The following is a 23,935-nucleotide window of genomic DNA, read 5'->3' as shown; positions in this document are numbered from 1 at the left end:
TCGGAGTAAGAAAAAGAAGGTAGCTTTCACGTGGCTTTTTTGCTCTACACTTCATGAAACATGCTTAGATCATGGATAATGGCTACCTTGGTTCCAAATGCTGTAACTTTTGATTACTTTATCTTAGAACCACCAATTTCGTTCCCGATGCAGCTCATATGGAGGGGAACTTCACTAAAAAGATTTCCTCAAACATTATTTATTGTTATTGCATGTCAAATAAGAAAGATATGTAAAATTTCCCTTTAGCACACGTTTTTGTCCTTCTCAGCAGTTTCTCAGCATGAGAATGTCCAAATGTAATGAAAATTTATATTTTCTACAAATTTAAGAAGTTGTCTATGAAACGATACTTACCTTTTTACTCTCCTTGCTATAATTTTGGAGTTATGAGTCCTTTGTGTATGTCACTCAGAAAAAAACTACTCTAAAAATGCCTTCAGGGCTTACCATTATAAAAAAATTCAGTTCATGACCCCTTTAATGCTATTTTATCCTTTTTTTTAATAAAATATGTATTAATACTTTAATATAATATATGAATATATATAAAAAAAAATACTGACCAAAACTTATAAACAATGGTCACCATTTTTATGGATCTACAGATAATCCATTCCTGTCTATGACAGTCTGTGTGTGATGTGAGAGTATATTATATACCTGCAACAATGAATCCTTACATAGTGGTGCGTGTGTTTCTTTTTTCCTCTCAGATTGCTTCTTCCAGAGGATTTCACTGTGTACTCTTATGCCAAAGATGGCTCGCTGGTCACAGAGAGACCAAACATGACGGTAAGTCACCAAACATCACACCAGCACTTGTCTCTATTAAAAAGGGGAAAGCATGTAAAAGAACACTCAAATCGGGCACTTTATAGACGCAAAAAATAAAGCACTGACAATCAGAAATGGAATTCTGATATATTCTTTCGTATAACAAAAATGAATCGTACCGCTGGTCTCGCCTTAAAAGGTGTCCTCTAGTTTCACCTTGTTAGCAGCGTTTCTATGCACAGAATGCAGGTGAGAACAGCTTCCATGTATTATAATGTGGTATTGTCTGCTGTTGTAAATGTTGATGCGATTTCCTCAGAGCCGTGACCAAACACACACGCAGCATCTGAAGCCAAGAGCAGTTGAGTAGTTCTGGGAAGAGCTGCATTACTCACACTAACTGGAATTCAGTTTTACACCACTGTAAGAAGTGATAGAGGCACAAAATATATAAAAAGAATGCAGCAGAATGTACAGTATACGCACTGAAAGAATTTGATGTAGAAACAATTTTGGCTCAGAAATTGCTTGTAAATTTCACAAACAATTTCAAAGAAATGGCAAGTAACATTATGAGTTCTTGTAAATCATACTCCAATAGTCTTTGTTTTATTTAGAACTTTGAAAAACTATTTTTACAGAGTGAAAGGAGAGTGGGAAGTGCATTCCCAATGAAGGTCTTTATCGTTGTGTTCACAGATGAATGTTGCCTTTGGCTTGCTCAGTTGGGGATATTCAATTTAATGAATCAATCAATATTACTATTGATTAGCATTACCAAACATGGACGTTTTATTATTATTTTAATTTAATACTGTGAAGCTGCTTTGATACAATCTGTATTGTGAAAAGCGCTATACAAATATTCTTGACTTGACTTGACTTGAATGTCTGCTTAGAGATATAATATGAGTCACTGGCCCTGACCTGAATGAAGTCACTCGGTGTTTGCTATTTGAGATTTGTCATGCTTTCTTTCATTGTGCTGACTTACTGTCTCAGTTCACCTACACTGTAAAACATTTGGAGTTTGATTTACTTGGAAAAAAGCTAAGAAACTATTTTCAGTCACAAATTGGTAGTAAAATTAACAGCATGGTTTCAAGTAAAATCTTCACAAAATTCTTTGGTTTAATTTAAAATTATCCAGTAAAGTTTACTTACTCTTTTTCTAAAATAAGTTTTACTCGCACTCTTTTAAAAAATACTGTGTTTTTAATGTTAATAGTACATATCTTATTTCAATTCATGAATCATGTTTTCTTTATAACTTTTTTTTAACATTACTACATTAATACTTTCTATTAATTAATACTAATTAATTTGTGAAGTTAGAAAAGGTAAACTTGTAATCACACATACAGTACTGGAAAGTTAATTAGTATTGTATAGGTTGTACAGTGAGTATAAACTCAAAAAACCTTGAACAATCTGCTTCATTCAAACAATGAGTCTTCAATCTGTTGACATAAACTAATGTCCAGCTCTTCCTACCAAAACAACGCACACATGCTATGAATGAATGATTCATTACATTAAATCAAGAAATATTTTAGTATATAAAGGAGGATATATATGTATATGGAGTAGGGGTGTGCAAAGCAGCCGCTATTTGTATCTGTATTTGTATTTGTTGAGGGGGGGAAAGTATTTGTATTTGTATTCGAGTAAAATTCAAAATAGCCGTAAAAATCGTAATCGTAAAAAAAAAAAATTGCGTTACACTTCTAATTTACGTTATGTGTAAGTATTCTTTAATTATATCCATTATAATAATTATGGATATGGAATATTGGTTGATGTTCTTCCATAAATCCAGCAATGAAACAAGGAATGTCATTGAAAATAAAATAACATAACAGCCATTACCTCATCCATGGTTAAACCAACAACTAATAAAATACCATTGTGAACATTATGAAGCCTACAGCCTACAGTACATCTTGCTGTCTGCAACAGACAGAGTAACTTACGTACCATATAACTCCCACACGTGCATACAATTCGACAACTACACAAGCATTTTTAACCTTTTTAACCGAACGATAACGTCACTCTGTCAAGTCAAGTCAAGTCATCTTTATTTATATAGCGCTTTTTACAATACAGATTGTATCAAAGCAGCTTCACAGTAATAACATGAAAATAATACAAAAAAACAATTTTCATCATCATCCACCTTTAAGGCAGATCTATAATATTGTTGAATATTAAATGTCCCCAACTAAGCAAGCCAGAAGGCAAGGCAACAGCGGCAAGGAACCAAAACTCCATCAGGTGACAGAATGGAGAAAAAAAAACTTGGGAGAACCCAGGCTCAGTCGGGGGCCAGTTCTCCTCTGGCCAATGAGTGAACAGTGTATGAAGTTCAGAATGAATCAGAGTATTTGTCCAGTTCCGGCTGGTTGAAGTCGCAGTGGAGAGGAGGAGAGACTGGTTGACACTTCAGGTCAGCGGCGTCGTCGTCGTGTCCTGGCGCTGGTCCTTCATCAGATCTGGATACGGCCTGGTTTCGGTGGACAGCGGTAAACCTCGGGATAGACAGAGAGACTAATATTAGCATAGACGCCATCCTTCTTATGATGTACCAAGTACATCAGGATTTACGGGAAGTGTTCCCGGTCCCGGCTGTTCTAAACTATGCAGCCTAATTATATAAGTCTATAATGTGTTATGTGTATGCTAGGCCGAAGAGATGTGTTTTTAGTCTAGATTTGAACTGACAGAGTGTGTCTGCTTCCCGGACAATGGTAGGAAGACTGTTCCAAAGTTTTGGTGCTAAGTAGGAAAAGGATCTACCGCCAGCAGTCGATTTTGATATTCTAACTGGCCGGAATTTTGAGATCGCAGTAGACGTGAAGGACTATAATGCGTTAAGAGCTCGCTCAAGTACTGCGGAGCTAAACCATTTAGTGCTTTGTAAGTGATCAGCAATATTTTAAAATTTATACGATGTTTAATAGGCAGCCAATGCAGTGTTGACAGAACAGGGCTAATATGGTCATACTTCCTGGTTCTAGTAAGAACTCGAGCTGCTGCGTTTTGAACTAGCTGTAGTTTGTTTATTAAGCGTGCAGGGCAGCCACCCAGTAGAGCATTACAATAATCTAGCCTTGAGGTCATAAACGCATGAACTAATTGTTCTGCATTATTCATTGAGAGCATATGACGTAATTTAGATATATTTTTAAGATGGAAGAAAGCGGTTTTACAGATACTAGACACATGACTTTCAAATGAAAGATTGGTATCAAAGAGCACACCCAGGTTCCTAACCGACGACGAAGACTTAACAGAGCAGCCATCAAGTGTTAGACAGTACTCTAGGTTATTACTTGTGGAAGTTTTTTGTCCAATAATTAGAATCTCTGTTTTTTCTGAATTTAGTAGTAGGAAATTACTAGTCATCCAATTTTTTATATCAGCTATGCATTCCGTTAATTTTTTGAATTGGTAGGTTTCGTTAGGTTTTGAAGAAATATACAGCGGAGTATCGTCGGCATAACAGTGAAAGCTAATTCCATGTTTCCTAATGGTCAACAGCCTATTGTCTAAATTACCGCGCTAAACAGCTACGTAAACAGCTGACGTTACGTAAACAGAGCGAACATGAGAGCACCGACTGCAGACGTCAATAATACCTAGGGCTGGGCACCGAGTCTCGATACTTTTTAGGTACCGACCCAATTGCCTCGATACTATCGAGTATCGAAAAATGACATGTTGTTCGGTTCCAGATTTCGATACCTAAGGAGTTAACTCGTCAACGTCAGTGCTCAAACAAATACATATGAAATGCACAACGACACACATAAAGTCGCTCACGCACATACACACAAACTCTATTCACACGAAACACGCGGAACTCTCCGCGCACACTCATATGAGACGCGCGCGCGCACGCACAAACTCTCGACACGCATACTTATGAGCCGCGAGCACACACACACACAAACTCTCCGCGCACATATTCATATGAGACGCGAGCACACACACATAATACCTTAAAGATGTGGAAAAATCGATCAAAAGTGTGGGTACATTTCTCCAGGCTCGATGCCAACCGCGCGCGATGCAGTATTTGCGGTAAAATAATTGCTGCAAAGACCGGTACCACGACAAACACGATGAAGACCTTGACAGTGCACAGAGTAAACATAAGAGCAGAAAGTTGCTCCGTCTTCGACTGGTAAATGAAGAGATATCTTGTTGATCACTCGGACAGTGTTTATATTGCAATAAATAATAACCTACTGAATGTACACTGCCGTTCAAAAATGTGTTGGTTAATGGTTAGTCAGAATTTTTTTTCAGTAGTTATCAAAGGTGACATTAAAACATGTGTAATGTTACAAAATATTTCGTTTTTAAATAAATGCTTTTCTTTTGATTTTTTTTATTCATAAAAGAATCATGAAAAAAATTATCATAGTTTCCAAAATATTAAGCAGCAAACTGTTTTCATATTCTGAAGGGTCATGTGACACTGAAGTAATGATTTTGAACATTCAGCTTTGACATCGCAGGAATAAATTACATTTTGAAATATATTAGATACGATTTTAAATTGTAATACTATTTCACAATATTACTAAAGTTTTACTGTATTTTTTTATTTAAAAATTCAGCTTTGGTGAGCATGAGCGCTTTATAAAACATTTTTTATTCCTTTGTGCACTGGCTAAGGAGCATGAGTCAAACTGAAAAAAATAAAACTAAATACATAAAAAATAAAAGTTTTTCTGAGGTAATATGTTATGTAATCTTGTTAAAATGGATTTCATAAAATTGGTATCGAAAAAAGTATCGTTAGGAACCGGTATCGAAACTGAGGTATCGAAAATTGGCACCGGATCGAAAGATTTTGAACGATGCCCAGCCCTAATAATACCGCGTAATGGAATAATCTCCCGATCGCTTCTCGAAAGTTATAAACTGCCTCAGGAACCCAGTTAAGGTACAAACGTCTATTCAACAAAAATAGTGTTTTTTCGCTGAGCCGAGCCCTCTCTGTTGCTGTGTGGAGCAGCCTGTGTCCGTCACTCACTCACTCATCCGGGCGTGCACTGCGGTCTCATGAGGAAACGCAGCTTTTTGAAATAAAGTTTTTTTTTGTTCCCGAATACAAATATTTTTTAAAGTATTTGTTCGAAATAAGTATTTGTAAAAAACACGTTATTTGTGCCTTTCCGAATACCGTATTCGGGTTCGGCTCCACCCCTAATATGGAGGAATGAACTTGAATTGAATGTTAAAACATTTTGAAATGTTTATTCAAAAATTAATAAAGTATTTTAAAAAAGAGTGCTCCCTTCATTTTTACTGAAGCGGTCAATCAATTCAGTTCAGTTCACTTGAGCTCTGGGCTCTTGCAAAAACTCCTGTTATATATATATATAGGTCTACACTAAATAGTAAATCTCTTACAGTGTTTCTCAATCGCTTTGGCTTAATTCTCGAATGAGAATTTTTTTCTCTCAATACAATCAGTTTAGATCTCTGGATAGTTAGTATGTTTTTTTTTTTAACCTCTAATTGATTTAAGCAAATTGCATGTGTTTTGGCACGTGTTCAAAAGAGTAAGTACAGTGTACAATTTGCACAATAACTAAATGCACATGGCTTGTTGATCAAAACAGATGAGTTGATTCTCAGTGAAATGGTCAAACTCTTCACAACTTCTAAACATTTCATTGTGAGCCATCACATGCAAACTGATCCATTCAGCAAAATGTCATACATGCATGTATGTTTCAATAAATACCTATGACATGAATGATAATAATATCTGCTAAATTGGCAAATGGCCTGCCATTGTAATGAAATAGGAATCACAATCTTACCAATCAACCAATCAAGTTTGGAAGCATACAGTAGGCTATATGGAGTTTGCCCAGCACAATCATACCAATTTTGAACATGCAGGAACGTCACAACCCTAAACAGTAACAGCAATTTATTTTTGTAGAAATGTGTTACAACAAATTCATAGTTACTTGTTGTGGAAGAACAATAGGAACATAGAGTGTGTAAAAATGAACAAGCAACTTTGAATTTTCACAGTCTAGATTTTTAGTCTTAGTGTTTTTAGTCAAGATTTGAACTGACAGAGTGTGTCTGCTTCCCGAACAATGGTAGGAAGACTATTCCAAAGTTTAGGTGCTAAATAGGAAAATGATCTACTGCCTACAGTTGATTTTGTTATTCTAGGTATTATCAACTGGCCGGAATTTTGAGATCGCAATAGACGTGAAGGACTATAATGCGTTAAGAGCTCGCTCAAGTACTGGGGAGCTAAACGTTTGGGTCTTTGTAAGTAATCAGTATATTTTAAAATGTATACGATGTGTAATAGGGAGACAATGCAGTGTTGACAGAACAGGGCTAATATGGTCAATGCACGTTGCGATAATGCAATAATTGCATCAGCTGCTCTGCTTGCAGCGCGAGCATATAACAAGGAGCCGGTGCGTCGCATATTGCTTTACGCTGAGGAGCCGAGACGTGTTCGGCCGTACAGCGATGGTCTAAAACCGTGGCGACGGAACGTTACGTCTCCGTTCACTTCTTCAGGGGTGGCTCCAGCTTGAGAGGGGGAGGCTACACCGGACAGTGACGGCAGAGCGGAAGAATACGCATATGGGATCGCTGCAGGGATCACCACATATGGAACCCAGCCTAGCACAAGTTACACAAGCATACGAGCGTGCCCTGGCGTCAGTATCTCCGCAACGTCTGACTGCCGAAGGGGTGCGGAGGTACTCAACAGGGTTCGCCTAAGCGGGGAACTCGATTGAAGCAGAAAAGCGCACGTATCGGCTCCATGTGGAGGGGAGTGGCTTAGCAAGCCGACACTAGAACAGGAACTTCGGTGTTACCGGCTGGTTAAAGCAAGCACACAGGAAGAAACCGGCTCAACACGTAAAACCTTGCGAACGTGTTAGGTGTCACCCATCCCGCAGCTCTACAGATGTCTGTCAGCGAGGCAGTATGTGCCAGCGCCCAAAAAAAAAGTGACACTCCTAGTGGAGTGGGCTCTCAACCCGGGCGGGCAGGGCAGGTGCCGAATGGACTAGAAACAAATCCAAAGAGGGTATAGAGAGCGGGCGAGGCGGATTTGGTCTCCTCGCCCCCCTCAGGAACCTGACGATCAGGTAATCACTGCATCGTGATGTGCGGCAATAGCGGCAACATACACTTTGAGGGTGGAGGGAGACAGCCTTCGCTCCAACCCATCTTGCAGGAAGGAAAGCACGGCTCTGATCGAGCAAGTTCGGGGGTTCTCCTCGTGAGAAGAACACCACTCAACGAACAGATTCCACTTCAAGGCATAGAAACGCCTTGTAGAGGGGGCTCTACGGAAGTGATGGTGTCAACTACCGCTTGGAGTAGGTCATCTAGAACCTCCACGTCCCGTCCATGGACCAGATATGGAGTTTCCAGCGGTCTGGACGCGGATGCCATATGGTGCCCTGTCTCTGAAAGAGCGGGTCCTCTCTCAGAGAAATGGGCCAGGAGGGGCTGTCGCGAGGAGCACTAGTTACGGTCCTTGTCCTTCCTGACTTTGCACAGGGTCTTTGCACCCTCATGCATTATGACTGTTTGACCTTCCACCTTTTTTTTTTTTTTTTTTTTTTTAACAGAGTGGTCGTCACATGCAGGGAAGAGGTGGTCTGCAGTAGCACTGACCTTCCCTTCCATTGAGGGTAGTGAGAGAGGAAAAAGTTTTTCTGCAGCTTTTGGCATGTTTGGCTTGCCATATTTGCACCAAAATTCTTCCATACTGCAAAAAGTTCTTCACACACATCCGGAAAGGCACGCGGGCGGGGCAAGGCGATTACGCGTCGCACTGCACCCCTAAAGCTGAAAGCATGGCTTTCAAGTCTGTGTGTCATGTTCTCATAAGAGAATATAACCACCCACAAATACAGTCTCAACATGTTTGCAATGCGATAGAGGAGTGAGGGGCCCACAGGGATTGGTTACCAGGCGGAAAAGCCCTCACTATAATCCTCTGGTCCCCCTGGCTATACGCAGAAGTTGCCTTTTTCTGGTGCACCAAAAGAAGAACTAGATTTACATTTATTAATTTAGCAGACACTTTTATCCAAAGCAGCTTACAAATGAGAAACAATAGAAGCAATTAAACTAGCAGTAGGACAACAGTATGTAAGTGCTTTGACCCTTCACAGTTCAATCTAACGCAATTTTTTGTATTTTTTTTTTAGTTAGAATAGAGAAGAAAGTGTTAGTATTACTGGATCAAGTGCTGCCGAAAAAGATACGTCTTCAGCAGTTTCTTAAAAATGGCTACGGACTGAGCAGTTCTGGCTGAGTTAGGCAGATCATTCCACCAGCAGGGAACAGTCATGGTAAAGGTCCGAGAAGGAGATTTTGTGCCTCTTTGAGATGGCACCACAAGACGCCGCTCGCTTGCAGAGCGCAAGTTTCTGGATGGCACATAAGTCTGAAGTAATGAGTTCAGGTACAAGGGAGCAGTGCCAGTGGTTGTTCTGTAGGCAATCTGTAGGCAATCACAAGTGAGGGTTTGTTGACACGCTGATTCCCAGCCTCTGCTTTCTTATTCTCCTAAATCTAAACTATTTATATCCCTTTGTGAAAAAATAGCCTTGCTTAATTGTATTGCATGCGCACTTGTAGAAAATCTTATAAGAATATATATTTTTTGCAGACAAAAAATATAGGCTAACTACTTGCAGACAACATAATATTAATGAAATAAAATGTCACTTAAATAGAGTACACTTTCATGACTATGGGCCCTATCATATACCAGGCACAATGCAGCGCCAGGCGTGACCCAAGTGTGTTTTGCTAGTTTCAGCCCGACGCAGTTCTCATTTTCACGTCCTGCACCACGTTGTTTAAATAGCGAATGCATTTGTGGCCATTTGTATGTACGCCCATGGCCGTGTTGGTCTGACAATGAGGTGTGTTCAGGCGCATTGTTGGCGCGTTGCTATATTAAGGCAACTGAATAGACAATTATTATTATTATTTTTTTTTTTAAGTGCGTTAGTAATGTTGCGCTTATAGCGGGACCACAACGCGCGTGGAGAACCGTTCAGTCTTTTCGCTCGAAAATTCCACCATGTAAATAGCGAATCCGCCAAGGCACGAGCGCAACTGGTTTTTAAAGGGAATGGGAGATGAGACTGATTGTTTTTTGCACGTTACGCCCAAAACACACCCATTACTCATTCAGAGAATAGGTACAACCCTTTTAGGCCATGCAATGGGCGTGCCGACCATTTTTCAAGTCGATAAACTAGCAAAAGAGTATTCGGATAAGCCCTAAGTGCACTTTAGACCATGCGCTTAGATTGATAAAATAGGACCCTAAATTTAACACACTTTTAAAAAGTCATAATGTGAAAAATGTATATTTCAAATAATTTTTAATAATCTTTCAAATTCTATAAATTTGTTTAATAAGCTTTAAAATTCACTTATTTTGGTGTTGACTAACATAGTAAAGCACATGTAAAGTACTTGTTTATAATTTTAACTGTAGTGTATTATTCAATATTACATTTAAAGCTAAAGTATTTTAAATGTACTAAATTGCAACTTAATCATTACAAATGTGTAATCAGTAATACACTTTAACCATGTAAGTGGGTCAAAAAACACTCTAAAAGTTCTGCTAATTGCATTTCATATACATTTAAACTATACATCTGAACTTTTACATTAAATTATATTTAGTTTGTTACCTCTTAAGCTTCACGAGGACTATGGTGCACTGAATTACTCTTTGTTTATATTAATTCAAAGTTTTAATGTAAACGATTGTAATAATTACCTCGACAAACTCATCAAAAAACATCTCAAGCTTCAGTATTTGACTTAAAAAAAAATTTGTTCTGAAAATATTGTAGAGGCAGTTATGTCTTAATTTGTGTCAGGAAAATTAAAAAAGGAGTTGATACCTTTAATATGAATTATGACCATCAGCCGCTCCTATTCAGGAAAAAAAAAACTTCTGTATGGTTGTCATGAAAGCGCTTAAAACAACGTCTCTCAGGGTTTTCAGTTCAAAAGTGTGCACAGTTCTATAGAGAATTTTTTTTTTTAACCCAAAATGCTGTGCTTTGACTGTGCAGTACCACTGAACACTAATGTACTGTAACTCATTCATACTAAAACCTGGAGGGCGCTCTATGCGCGTTTATTCCACAAATGAGACTCGTGTTGAACAGCCATATCATGTGACACTCCAGCAAATCCTTTACATAAACAAGGCTTCCAGAGATCGCTGTAACATGCAGATAAAGACGTTTTGGAGACAATGAACACGATTGCAACGATATATGATTTATCTGTGTTCGTCAAGCCATGTCGAGTATTTCCATAATTATAGATCATATTTATAATGCAATGATAATCGACATAACCTTTATCATTGTGCAGAATACTATTAAAAAAAGTTTTGTTTTTTTAATACGAAGCCACATTAGATTACAAAAGGTTATTTAAAACATGGTTTTAATCTCATAAATTGTCATGTATTGATCGTGTGCTAAGCTAATATGCTAGCTAGCCCTAAGATTATGCATCTGCCACCTATAGCGGAGCAAATATGTTATTTTTATGAATAATCTTGAATAGTAAAGTTCACTGAAATGATTATTTTTCTCTCATGAAAAGCATTTGATACAGTTTCAAAGAAGGTGAAGTGAGAAGTTTGATTAAAGAAATGAGGGATTAAAACAGTGTGAATAGAAAGTTGTTAGTAATTATAATACCGTAAGCAGGCTGGAGAGGTGTGAATGTGTGCAGGGAAGACTGAAACTGAATGGGGTAGTTTGCAATGCATCACAAAACAACAGAGACAATACACTGAATGGATGCTTAGAAAATGACAATAAACATCTGTTAGCATTTTTGAGTCTTCTCAAAATAAAATCCCCCGACATGGTCTTAAACAACATTTAATAAAATTCTGAGTTTTAGACTTATCTTCATATTTTAAATATAACATGGTCAGACATGTGGCTTTAGCTGCAGTACAATTATAGATTAAAACAATGCCAACTTCTATTTTATTTTCATAAAGATATTTCATAAAAATAAATTTCTAATAACTTTACAAAACTTTGAAGCTATTTCTAACTATTATTTTCATTATGACAATAACGAAGTATGATTTTACAATAAACTGCAAAGTGTCTGCTTTCAGATAAGATCATACTTATGCTTTTAGTGCAAAGGGTTCATGAACTGTGTCTTTTTTAGTTTGGGTATGCCATTTTGTGGGGTTGTGGGGGTGGGGGGTGAAGCGGGGGGTGAAGGCTAACAAGTATATTCTTTTAAAGTAATTTTTTTCCCCATAATAAGGAAAAAAATAATAATTTCACAAGGGCCCCAGCAACAAAATTCTTCCTCATAACACTATTTCCTCATAAGCTGAATTCTAGAAATCGGTCTCAGGCTTTTACAAAACATGCCTGAATCATAATCTGGTTCGTTGACCAGAGGAGAACTGCCACATTGCTAGCACTGCCCGGTCATGCAGATTTGCCTTGTACAACATCAGAAGGATCAGGCCCTTCCTATCAGAGCACGCTACACAACTCCTTGTCCAAGCGCTTGTTCTATCCAGACTGGACTATTGTAATGCTCTCCCAGCTTGCACTGTCAAACCTCTGCAACTGATCCAGAATGCTGCAGCAAGAGTGGTCTTCAACGAGCCGAAGAGAGCACACGTCACTCCTCTCACAAAATTGCACTGGTTGCCTATTTACTCTTTAACTCTAATCGCTATCATGATATTAAGCTGGAAAACAAAGGAATAGGTCTTAATGATGTAGAGAATGACACTCCAAATAAATGAAAGAAAAGAGAGGAGAATTGGCATCCCAAAGCACAATGCCTAGAAACCAACTAACTACAGTTACAAATCACGACTACAGACACTGTGACTACTGCTATTCCAGCTGATTTGCATTTAAAGATACACACACAAAATAGCGTGTTTTTGCTTCCACCCAAAAAGGAGCATTTTGGGCATGGTATAATAAATGCTCTTTGTAGGATTTTGAGCTGAAACTTCACAGAAACATTCTGGGGACACCTAAGGCTTTTAATGCATCTTGTAAAAAGGGGCATTAGGTCCCATTAAAGCATAAGGATTTTTTAAAAATAGTTTTACTCACAAAAAAGCTTGGCATACTGCAACTAGAAAAAAATGTCTATTCATAATAAAAATTCCCATTGAGTTATAAGATTTAATTCATTTAATTTTTGCAGGTCTAGATATCACACTCATTTATCCAGGTTTTCCCAAGACCATGGAAACTCTGGCTCTTTACAGAAAAATAAACTGTCGTTGAGAAAGTGAATTAAAATAAGAAATGTCTTGACTTTTAGTTGCTTTGGCTTATTTTAATGTCTTGTTTTGTCTTATTTAAAATCACACTGAGGCCCCCTAGTGGAACCTCTACAGTAAATCTGTCAGACCCTCTTACTAGGTTCTGGTCCCTGACAAGCAAACACTGTGAGCTTAATTCAGGTTTAGAATGACAAGAATGTTGCTGTTTGTCAGTCAAATCTTTGAAATTACATTTTTGTTCTTGTTGGAATTTGTGTTTTCTTTCTCTCCGTTTTCCATCAGGGTCATTGTCATTACAGTGGTTACATCGAGGATGTGGAGGGCTCTTCTGCAGCACTCAGCCTGTGCTCGGGGTTAAGGTGAGATGTTATCTCTGAAGCGGACTGTAAAACCCTAACGGCTGCATACACACATCAAAGATGTTTAAGCCTTAAGATACATAGTGTAATTAATTTTAGTAAAAACAAAATTACAAAAATGAATCCTAGCATAAATACTTTTTCTGCCCCTGAAATTTATTTTATTTTTTTAATAATAATGCTTAATCGAAAAGTCATAACTCAATCTTCCAGTGAAACAACAGACTTCACCCAGGTGATGTGTGCTGGATTTTTCATTTAGTCCTCTTGAAACCCACCCCTTTTCTCACAATTAACTGCAAGCGTGAAAGTAGATCTGCCTTCAACCAATTAACAACCAATGGATAAAACCAAGTCCCCACGCGGCATTTATTTTTTTTATTTTTAAATCTGTTTCACTCAGATGTATGTGTCAGTACAGAAGATAAGACCTATTGCTACTTCCATTTCATTGTGACTTTAAAGTGTTGAAAAAGACCCTTGTCATTATATACAGAGTTCCCATAATCTGGAAAACCAGATTTTTTTTTTTTCTTCAAAACTTCCTTTATAGTTCGGTTCACTCGACATTATGTCATTGTGTAGCTGACGCTTAGGGGGAACACCTTTCTCCAAACATACTGAAGCCTTATTAAATCACACCATAGAGGTGGGCACCTCTGCTATAAAGGGTGGTGCTGACCGTCATAGTCTCAAAACCACTCTGCTTCAGACAGCTGCTCTGTCTCTGCAAAGCCTTCACCAATCAAAGTTGACCACGTCTTCGTAGAGGACAACGCTCTACCAGTTGCTCTCCTACAGCATTTTGGTGACTGCACAGCCTTTAAGCACAATGGCATGGAAAGAATGCCTCTCCTATACTCATTGTTCCTCCTGATGTGCATGAATGATGTGTATTCTGCCTGGGTCGCGCCCACTTTACTTACTGCAGCGTAATGACAGTCAAGACCCTTGCAGATAGACCTCTGAAATGCCCTGATTATGGGCGATACTCAGGTTCTTCTGCCTCCTGCTGCCCCTGAGCTGCAAAGAAAAAAAAAAGCAATGACAGAGGTGATGAATCTGATGATGAACTCACGCCGGCTCAGTGCCCATTTTCTCCAGAGCCCCCTGTAACCTTTTCTTAAAGGTGCAGTATGTGATTTCCGAGAGTTGTTGTTGAACATTTTTGATATTTGAAATCAGCCCAAAAAAACACACCCCTCCCTTCATTGCTTCACCCCCGAAATCCATGAACACATTGCATTGCGCAAGAGTTGATGTCCGTTTGATCATAGAAGTGAAAAATAAAGTGATGATGACAAATTAATTATAAGGAAGCTTTGTTGTTAGTTGCCAGTAGCACACCAGCTCCAGAAAAACAATGACACTCCCCTAGAGGAAAAAAAAGTAAACTTAAGCACAATTTATTTGTATGCACTTTTGTATAACTAACTCATTTTAGTTCGTTTTAACTAATTTTGTACTAAATGCATTTTAGTTGTCCAAAGGTAGTTCTGAGGTTCAACTAAAATTGTATTAAATATACTTGTTTGTGCTAAAGGGAACTATTCTAAGTATACTTAATAAAATGTATCATCACTGAATACTTAAGCTGAACTATGATGCTAGATCTTCTAGATCTGCTGTACAGTGGAAACAAACTTTGTTGCATTAATTTCCTGTTATCACTGTAAAGCTGCTTTGAAACAATCTGTATTGTAAAAAGCGCTATATAAATTAGGGCTGCACGATTAATCGCAATTTACATGAAATTGCACTTAAACCGATCTGGCACTTAATAATGACAGTTTAGCATCCTTCTGTGAGATGATGTGTGCTTATTAGTCATGTTTAATCAATCAAAGTGTTTCAATCTTCTGTTTATTCAGCTACAGCGATAGTATGATGCCCACAGAGCCATAGAGAGAAAGAGTTGCGACACTCCCATAGACCTCCGTTGTAAAAAATGGCGGCGCTTTTAACCGCCTACTTCCGGGATTAGGAGATCGGATTAGTTCCAAACACTGTCATTTGAGCGTTGAACCCCATTCACTTGCATTGCTGCGCGTCGAGTTGTTCCAGAGGTAACTTGCTGAAATATCGACCTCTTTTGAATTGTCAACTCTCTATATTGTTTCAGAGGCCCTTTGCGATGCTTATACTGGTCTTCATTTGTATATGCACAGCGTAATTATTTATATTTTATCTTGGTTATTTCAACCAATTTTCTAGCATTGCCAGCGTGACTTCGCCAGCTGTGAAGGTAGCATATCTGATTAGTTTGGTAATTCATCGCTACCACCTTTATAGCAACTTTTATTTAATTGATTTTTTGGGATATAGGCCTACTAACTTTTCATTTATTGTCTTGAGTGAAGCGGCGTGTGAGAACAATGCTGGAACTCTAGGATTGTTATGGCCATCACCAGTCCTGTCTGTTTCATGGATCACCTGCCCCTCCCTGGTTTTTGTTTTTCTTGTTCACACAAGCACACATTTTTGTTGTCTTGTCATTGTTTAATAAAAAATATTTTATTTGGAAACCTTCATTTGTATCAGCCATGCGAATTCTGAACGGACCGCCACCGCAGACCTCTTTGTGTGATCGCGAAGGTAGGCTACTGGCTGAATCGGAATTTATAAGCAAAATCACGAGAATCAATTGCCTAATACAGCCCAGTTGTGCTAAAATAAATATCATGAGAGATGAATGATATGGAAAAGTTAAGTTAGAGCCGCTAAAGCCAGTGCTACTACCCATGCGACCATGAACACTAAGCTTTTCCCTCCAAAAATATAGCCTAAAACTTATCTAAGTAATATACAGTACCTCGTTGCCCCTCCAAATGCAAATCTGATATTAATAAAATGCAATAACAGCTGAAAAAGTACTTGGGTATGTGTTTTATTTTATATTTACCGTTCAATAATGCAATCGCTGCTGTCTGTCCCATAGAATAACATGACAGCCAGCGTATGTTTTGGAACTATTGGGGCGTACATGAACCACGTGACAGCCACAGCGGCGACATCAAAGAGTGTCGCAACTCTCTCTCTCTATGGCTCTGGATGCCCATAGGGATTTCCTGGAATAATGTGCGTTATCGTACTTCTGCGGCGGGGCGTATTTGGAGTGTCTGCGTGAGAGCGATCAGCCACACTGCACTGACAAGCTGCGCATTAAATAATCGTAGCCTCTGCCAAATCGTGTCCGGTTTCATTGCGATTTATTGTGCAGCCCTAATGTAAATAAAGATTACTTGATTTTAAGTACACTTTAAATATACTCTTGTAATTTAAGTTTTGAAATGTGGAATTCACTCAGCATAAGTTCAAATGTATTTTGGTGACAATACAATTGCAATACATTTACACTGTAAGAGTGTTGAACATGCAATAATATTATACTGATAACAAATTGAGGTCATACTATCTTTTACTTGATTTTAAAACGCATTGCAATGGCATTCCAAGTTCTTGAAGTGTGCTAATGACATCAGTATTGTGTGCTACACATACAATAAAGTAATCTTTATAAATGATGGCTCAGCTTAAGAATTTGCTATTTACTGACACCCCCCAGTACACCAGTAACTTATACGGAGAACATCATTGAGACAATAGGAACAGATATATTTACAGTGAATGTAGGAAACACTACGGACTGGATTCGAACCCGGGTCGGTGCCACACAAGCGCACTCGGTTTACCAGTTGCGCCACCACGCAGATATGCATCACGCAAAACTTGGGGTTACTTTGTGTTCTTCTTTTACTGTTACAAGTATCACTATAAGCAGAGCCGGCCTAAGGCATAAGCAAACAAGAGCACATGAAATGACAGCTTGATTTCTACAGCGCACATATCAGTTGCAGTTCTGGTGCCTCCGTCCCAATACTGTACAACTCGACATACATTCAGCCCCTCGGTGCATCACGTTAACGCAGCGGTTCATTATTTGCAGGTGCATTAAAGCCTTGCTGGTTAAACATTTCAATCGCATGCTGTTCTGATAAGTGCGTGCACCCGAAGCACATGCACACTAAAAGCCTGTCAAACAGCGCCCAATTACTTTTGCGTCTGATTGTGCTAAGACTGTCAAATGCACAGTTGGTTAAAGGGGTCATGACATGGTTTTTTTATTTTTATTATTATGTTCCCTTAGGTGCAAATATAGTATTACTATAGTTTTTTTTACAAAAAACTTTTAAAATGTAGTGATTTATGACCTTTTCCCACCCTGTTTCTCATCCTCTGATTCAAACAGTCTGTTTTGGGGGTGTTTCCCCTTTAAGAGTTCAGTGTTAACGCCCACTGTTATGATTGGCTAACGTCAGTGCCTATGCATCAATTATTAACGCCCCCTGCCAGAACCTGTGCGGATTCGGCGCAACTGTTTAATAGCGGGTGATGCATGCGAAGCGATGGCTCTTGCAATGATAAAACCTTATTATGTTTGAGCCGGAATCAGAGGAAAATGAACGATCACCACAACAACGAAGACTGGATCAGCCCGTGTCCACATGGAAAGTGAAACTATTTTGAATTAATAAAAAAAAATTAACCCGAGACACTTGAAAACGGATTATTGTTACATAATTTTCCTATAGCTTAATTTGCTAACAGTTTAACATTATTTAACTAATTCCAATGAAATGATAGGGTGTACCACGGACAAAAATGCATGCACAGGCCATATTTGAAGATGCAGCATTGATAAAGGCAACATTTTTAATTTTCTATCACATGTAGGCATACTAGAAAGGCGACATATTTTCAAGATTCTCTTATACAAATGTGTTTATATTAGCCATGGTAAAAAGTAAGTTTGCGTCGTCGTTGTTGAGCCCAGAATATTCGGCACGGACTTATCTTTGAGCAACAGTTTTCTGGCAAAGCCAAGCATCATATTGGGATTTTTTCCTCAAAACAGTCATCCTTAAATGTATAGAACACTGCCGTGACTGGGACGTCCGCAAAAAATAAAGTGCATCCATTTTTCCCTGACGACTGGATCTTTCAGCGTATTTAAAAAGTAGTTTAAAGTTTTAAATACATTACTTACAGTTTGCGTCGTCGATGTTGAGCCAAGAATAGTCGGCACGGACTTATCTTTGAGCAACAGTTTTCTGGCAAAGCTCAAAACCGTCATCCTTCAAATGTATAGAACACACGCTTAAACTAACACTGCCGTGACTGAGACGTCCGCAAAAAATAAAGTGCATCCATTTTTCCCTGACGACTGGATCTTTCGCAGCGTATTCAAAGATGTTGTTTATCCACAGCCAGGAACAGCACATCTGCGGCGTCGTAATTTCCCTGTACACAGACCCACTCGCTGTCCGTCGACTGAACACTTGTGAGGCGAGCGGAGCGCGGGCGCGACGATGATACGAAATGAGCGTAGCTGCCTTGCGCTGAAAGCGTAGTTGTCTTGTGCGGGAGGCGGTCATATGCAAACGCTGGTACGTCACTTCGTACCGTGACGTCACTTCTTACCATGGATCCAGAACGAGCTGTATTTAGAGCTTGATTAAATAAATGATTCGTTTATAATGGGGAGGACGTCTTAAGCTATGAAACTTGCAGGACGTTTTAATGGTACAAAGACCTCTTATATACCAAAAGATCAAGGCAAATTTGGTTTCTCATGTCATGACCCCTTTAAAGTGAAAGCAATCAGTTGCGTGTTTGTGTGGTGAAGCGTACAGGACTTAAAGTGACAGCAGCCTAATAGTAAACATGCTGCCCCTTGTAGTTACCCCAAAATTATAATTTTGTAATTTACTCACTCTCATGTTGTTCCAAACCTGTATTAAAGGATTAGTTCACTTTTAAAAAAACTTTTGCTGATAATTTACTCACCCCCATGTCATCCAAGATGTCCATGTCTTTCTTTCTTCAGTCGAAAAGAAATTAAGGTTTTTGATGAAAACATTTCTCCATATAATGTACTTCACTGGGGACCAAACGGTTCAAGGTCCAAATGACAGTGTCAGTGCAGCTTCAAAGGGCTTTTACGATACCAGACGATGAATAAGGGTCTTATCTAGCGAAACGCTCGGTCATTTAAAAAATAAATAAAAAAGTTTAAGTTTTATAAGCACAAATGCTCGCCTTGCTCTGTTCTGTGATGCGCGTTCGTGAGGTCACGTAATACGCAATTACGTTGAAAAGGTCACGCTTCACTGAGTCAGTGTTTACAAATGTGCGGAAGGAGGACCATATACACATATTCAAATGTATTTCTGTCAGTTTATCGTTTAAAATGCCCATTGCGTGTGCGTATCCTGGGTGTTGTAATATTAAAAAGCCTAAAAAATGTTTTCTTCAGGATAGAAATGTTTTACTTTACATAGAAGCGTGACCTTTTCAACGTAATTGTGTATTACGTGACGTCACGAACGCGCATCACAGAACAGAGCAAGGCGAGCATTTGTGCTTATAAAACTTAAACTTTTTTATTTATTTTTGAAATGAGCGATTGTTTCGCTAGATAAGACCCTTATTCATTGTCTGGTATCGTTTAAAGCCCTTTGAAGATGCACTGACACTGTCATTTGGACCTTGAACCGTTTGGTCGCCAGTGAAGTACATTATATGGAGAAATGTTTTCATCAAAAACCTTAATTTCTTTTCGACTGAAGAAAAAAAGACATGGACATCTTGGATGACATGGAGGTGAGTAAATTATCAGCAAAAGTTTTTTTAAAAGTTAACTAATCCTTTAATGTCTTTCTTCTGCTGAACACAAAAGAATATATTTTGAAGAATGGGGGTAACCAAACAGTTGCTGGTCCCAATTGACTTCCATAGTAGGAAAAATATACTATGGAAGTCACTGGGGACCAGCAACTGTTTAGTTACCCCCATTCTTCAAAATATATTTTATGTTCAACTGAAAAAAGAAAGTTTGTGAATCCTGTATACACCTTTACTCTGTCATTCCCAAGAGATAAAATCAGATTAACTTTTAAAGTCTCTAGCAGGTTTTAAAATCTCTTCTTGTCAAAATCTGTTATGTTTACAAGGGTGTGACATGTATTTAACTTAGGGGTGTTCTCTACACGGAGGGCACCAGTTTCGGTATTGAACCGTTGGAAGGTTCCTCCAGTGATGAGCACTTGGTGTATCGATTGGAGGATGTAGAGACTGAACCTCTCACCTGTGGAACGCCTCACTTTCATAACCATGATGATGAAGCTTCACCAAGGCAATCCACAGACAGCCATGTCCACAACATCACCTTTGGTCAAAGCAGCCATCTAATCAGGGTGAGTCACTCCAAATCCCAATAATGACATGAGCAATTGCACAAGCTTTAGAACACAGATAATTAACAATGTATGTTGGACTGCTTGCCGAAAGTGTGTACGTGCATTGTATGTTACAGTAGCATACTTGTGCATGATGGTATATGTTTATGCTCAAGTGTTTAAACATTATACACTGACATAATTTGATTTAGTAGTATTAGAAGTCATTGCAAATTCAAGTTCTCAAGGTGAATGCATACCTAGGGGTCAGGAATCTTGGTGTGCTTTTGGAGTCCAACCTTAGTTTTAGTAGTCGTGTAAAAGCAATAACTAAATCAACATACTATCATCTCAAAAATATTGCAAGAATTAGATGCTTTGTTTCCAGTCAAAACTTAGAGAAATTTGTTCATTCTTTCATCACCAGCAGGGTGGTCTATTGTAATGGACTCCTCACTGGCCTTCCCCCCCAAAACCCCATAAAACAGCTGCAGCTCATACAGAACTCTGCTGCCAGGATTCTGAGCAGAACCAGAAAATCTGAACATATCACACCAGTCCTCAAGTCCTTGCACTGACTTCTAGTTACGTTTGGAATTTACTTAAAGTACTGTGACTTGTTTATAAATCATTCAATGGCCTTGGACCTCAATACACTGCAGATATGCTCACTAATTATGAATCTAACAGATCACTCAGATCATCAGGATCAAGACAGTTAGAAATACCAAGGGTTCACTCAAAGCAAGGCGAGTCCGCTTTATAGTTATTATGCCAGCCGCAGCTGGAATCAGGTTCCAGAAGAGATCAGATGTGCTACAACAGTAGTCACATTCAAATCCAGACCCAAAACACATCTATTTAGCTGTGCATTTACTGAATGAGCACTGTGCATTTTTGGTTAGGGCTGTCTGGGTGTAAGAGTTGGGAAGTGAGACAGTGAGTTTACGCACGCACTCAGACTTTCTTATGTAAAGCACTTTAAATTACTTTTTTGTATGAAATCAAATGTGCCATGTAAATAAACTTGCCTTGCCTTATTCGACAATCTAAATCCCGACTGGAAATCCTTGCAGATGCCATTTCTCTCATTCAAGGCACATAGTTTTGAGGATTCTGCCACTCTATCAAATAAATACCTAGGGTTTGTTTTCTTCTAAAATAGTAAAAAAAGTGAGCAGATCTAGCAGTTAAGGCCTTTCTGTAGGTAGAAATATAATACTTCCACCCAAAGCAAAATACCACTAGTTTTTCTTTTCTTCCAGCAAAACATATTTTTTTTCATTTAATTTATTACATTTTAAAGGCTCTTATACACATTACATTTTGTGATCATGTACACACCGTATGCATAGGTCTTTATGTATGTGACAACATGGCTGCTTTTATATTTTAGAAACAGGAAGACTTGCAAGGTCATATTTTATCACAAAAAAAGTGAAAGGTCACACTTCATTTAAAAAAAGTTAAATTCTGTATTAATGTTCTTCAGTTCATAATTTAATCCACATTAGATTGCTCACAACTGTCAACAGCCGCCAGTTAGCCTTGTGAACTATTGTTTTTTAATGGTATAATAATACAAATTTAAATTGTAAAGAAAAAATAATAATAATAGTGATGCTTACTTTAGCAAACACAGCTGAAAATTACACTAAATTCTTTCTATCTTTCCAAACAGAAAAAGAGGGCAGTGCTGCACCAGACACACTATGTGGAACTGCTTCTGGTGGTGGATAATGAGAGAGTAAGTAGTGTAAATCTTGTACCATCTTCTCTTTTCTTATTGTCTGATATGTTACACAGCCCGCTCTTAAACTGAGAGCAGTTAGTGTAAGAGAGGGTAAGGAATGTATTGTCCTCTCTGAAGCCCTGCACAACTGGGGTCCCCCAAGGGTCAATTCTGGGACCCTTGTTGTTCAGTATTTACATCAATGATCTTCCGGCTGTGTGCAAGGGCATAGACATCATCATGTACGCAGATGATGCCGTCATCTACGTACATGGGAGGGATATGGAGCAAGTAGCCACTAAATTGTCCTCAGCCATGGACAAAATAAGTAATTGGCTTAAATCTTCTTGCTTAACTCTAAATATTGAAAAAACTGTTGGAATGTATTTCGCTAAGTCCAATAAAGTTAAAGATATGCCTAACATCTATGTTAATGGACAAAAAATTAACATCGTGACAGAGATAAAATATCTAGGTGTCCATTTGGACCAAACTCTAAGTTTTAAAAAACATATTAAAAGAATGTGCAACACTATTAAATTTAATATCTCCACTTTTAGACACATTAGGAATAGTTTGACAACTGAAGCATCTTTCATGTATTTTAATGCCATGATTTCTCCACACATCACCTACTGTTTGTCCTGTTGGTCTCAGGCCAACGAGACCACACTCAGACCACTCAGATCGGTCTATAATCAGGCATTAAAGGTGCTTGACAGAAAAGCCCCTCGCTATCATCACTGCAATATTCTTGGTAAATATAAAATGTTAAGTTTTGACTCCCTAATTCAATATACAAATCTAAGAACCGTTTTTAAAATTGTTAATAATATTGCTCCACCTTCAATGAAAAAATTCATAAAACTTTATTCTGAACAAATAAGCCGAACATCCCGCTCCACTGCTCAGAGAAATTGTGCTATCCCGAAAAGATCCTCTGCCTTTGCACAGAAAGCCTTCTCTTTTAAAACGATTAAACAATGGAATCAACTTCCAGACAGTTTAAAGTTGTCTGTAGATCTCAATAATTTCTCTAGAAACTTAAAGAAATACATCCTCGATAACCAGCTGTGTCAGCATCAGCACTTAAAGTATACAAATGTAATATTGAAGTAATTGTTTTTTTTTTTTGATTGTTGTACATATTTTGGGCTGTGATGGTTCTTTTGGTTAGTTTTTCATTTGAACATCTAGTTTTAAATGATCATAGTTTAACTAATATTGCATGTATTTGTTAGTGCTACTGACAGTTATTTGCAATGTAATGTTTTAATATTGTGTGCACCTGCCCGGGGACTGCAGATGGAAAATAGCATTAGCTAACTCTGGTACAAAACATCTTCTCGTAAGATTAATGTATTTTGTACATTGTCCCTGACAAATAAACAAATTAAATAAATAAAGAATTAAATGGAAGTGTGGAGATATTTATTAAACATTTGGAGATAATGTGGGATGAAAACGTGATCAC

The 23,935-nt window shown here is 38.3% G+C and overlaps 1 protein-coding gene across 3 annotated transcripts in view; it reads left to right on the top strand.

The window, feature by feature from the left end:
* Positions 1-23,935, top strand: part of adam9a (ADAM metallopeptidase domain 9a) — a 63,200-nt gene that overhangs the window by 14,745 nt on the left and 24,520 nt on the right. For all 3 annotated transcript variants that reach the window (XM_079637393.1, XM_079637395.1, XM_079637394.1), the window contains exons 4-7: positions 717-795; positions 13,415-13,491; positions 20,528-20,747; positions 22,411-22,476. In XM_079637393.1, the coding sequence (XP_079493519.1) occupies positions 717-795; positions 13,415-13,491; positions 20,528-20,747; positions 22,411-22,476 (442 nt within the window). The remainder of the gene's footprint in view (positions 1-716; positions 796-13,414; positions 13,492-20,527; positions 20,748-22,410; positions 22,477-23,935) is intronic.

This window comes from Phoxinus phoxinus, assembly GCF_949152265.1.
Source record: "Phoxinus phoxinus genome assembly, chromosome: 15".
Classification (NCBI taxonomy): domain Eukaryota; kingdom Metazoa; phylum Chordata; class Actinopteri; order Cypriniformes; family Leuciscidae; genus Phoxinus; species Phoxinus phoxinus.
This window is presented reverse-complemented; position numbering and strand designations above follow the sequence as displayed.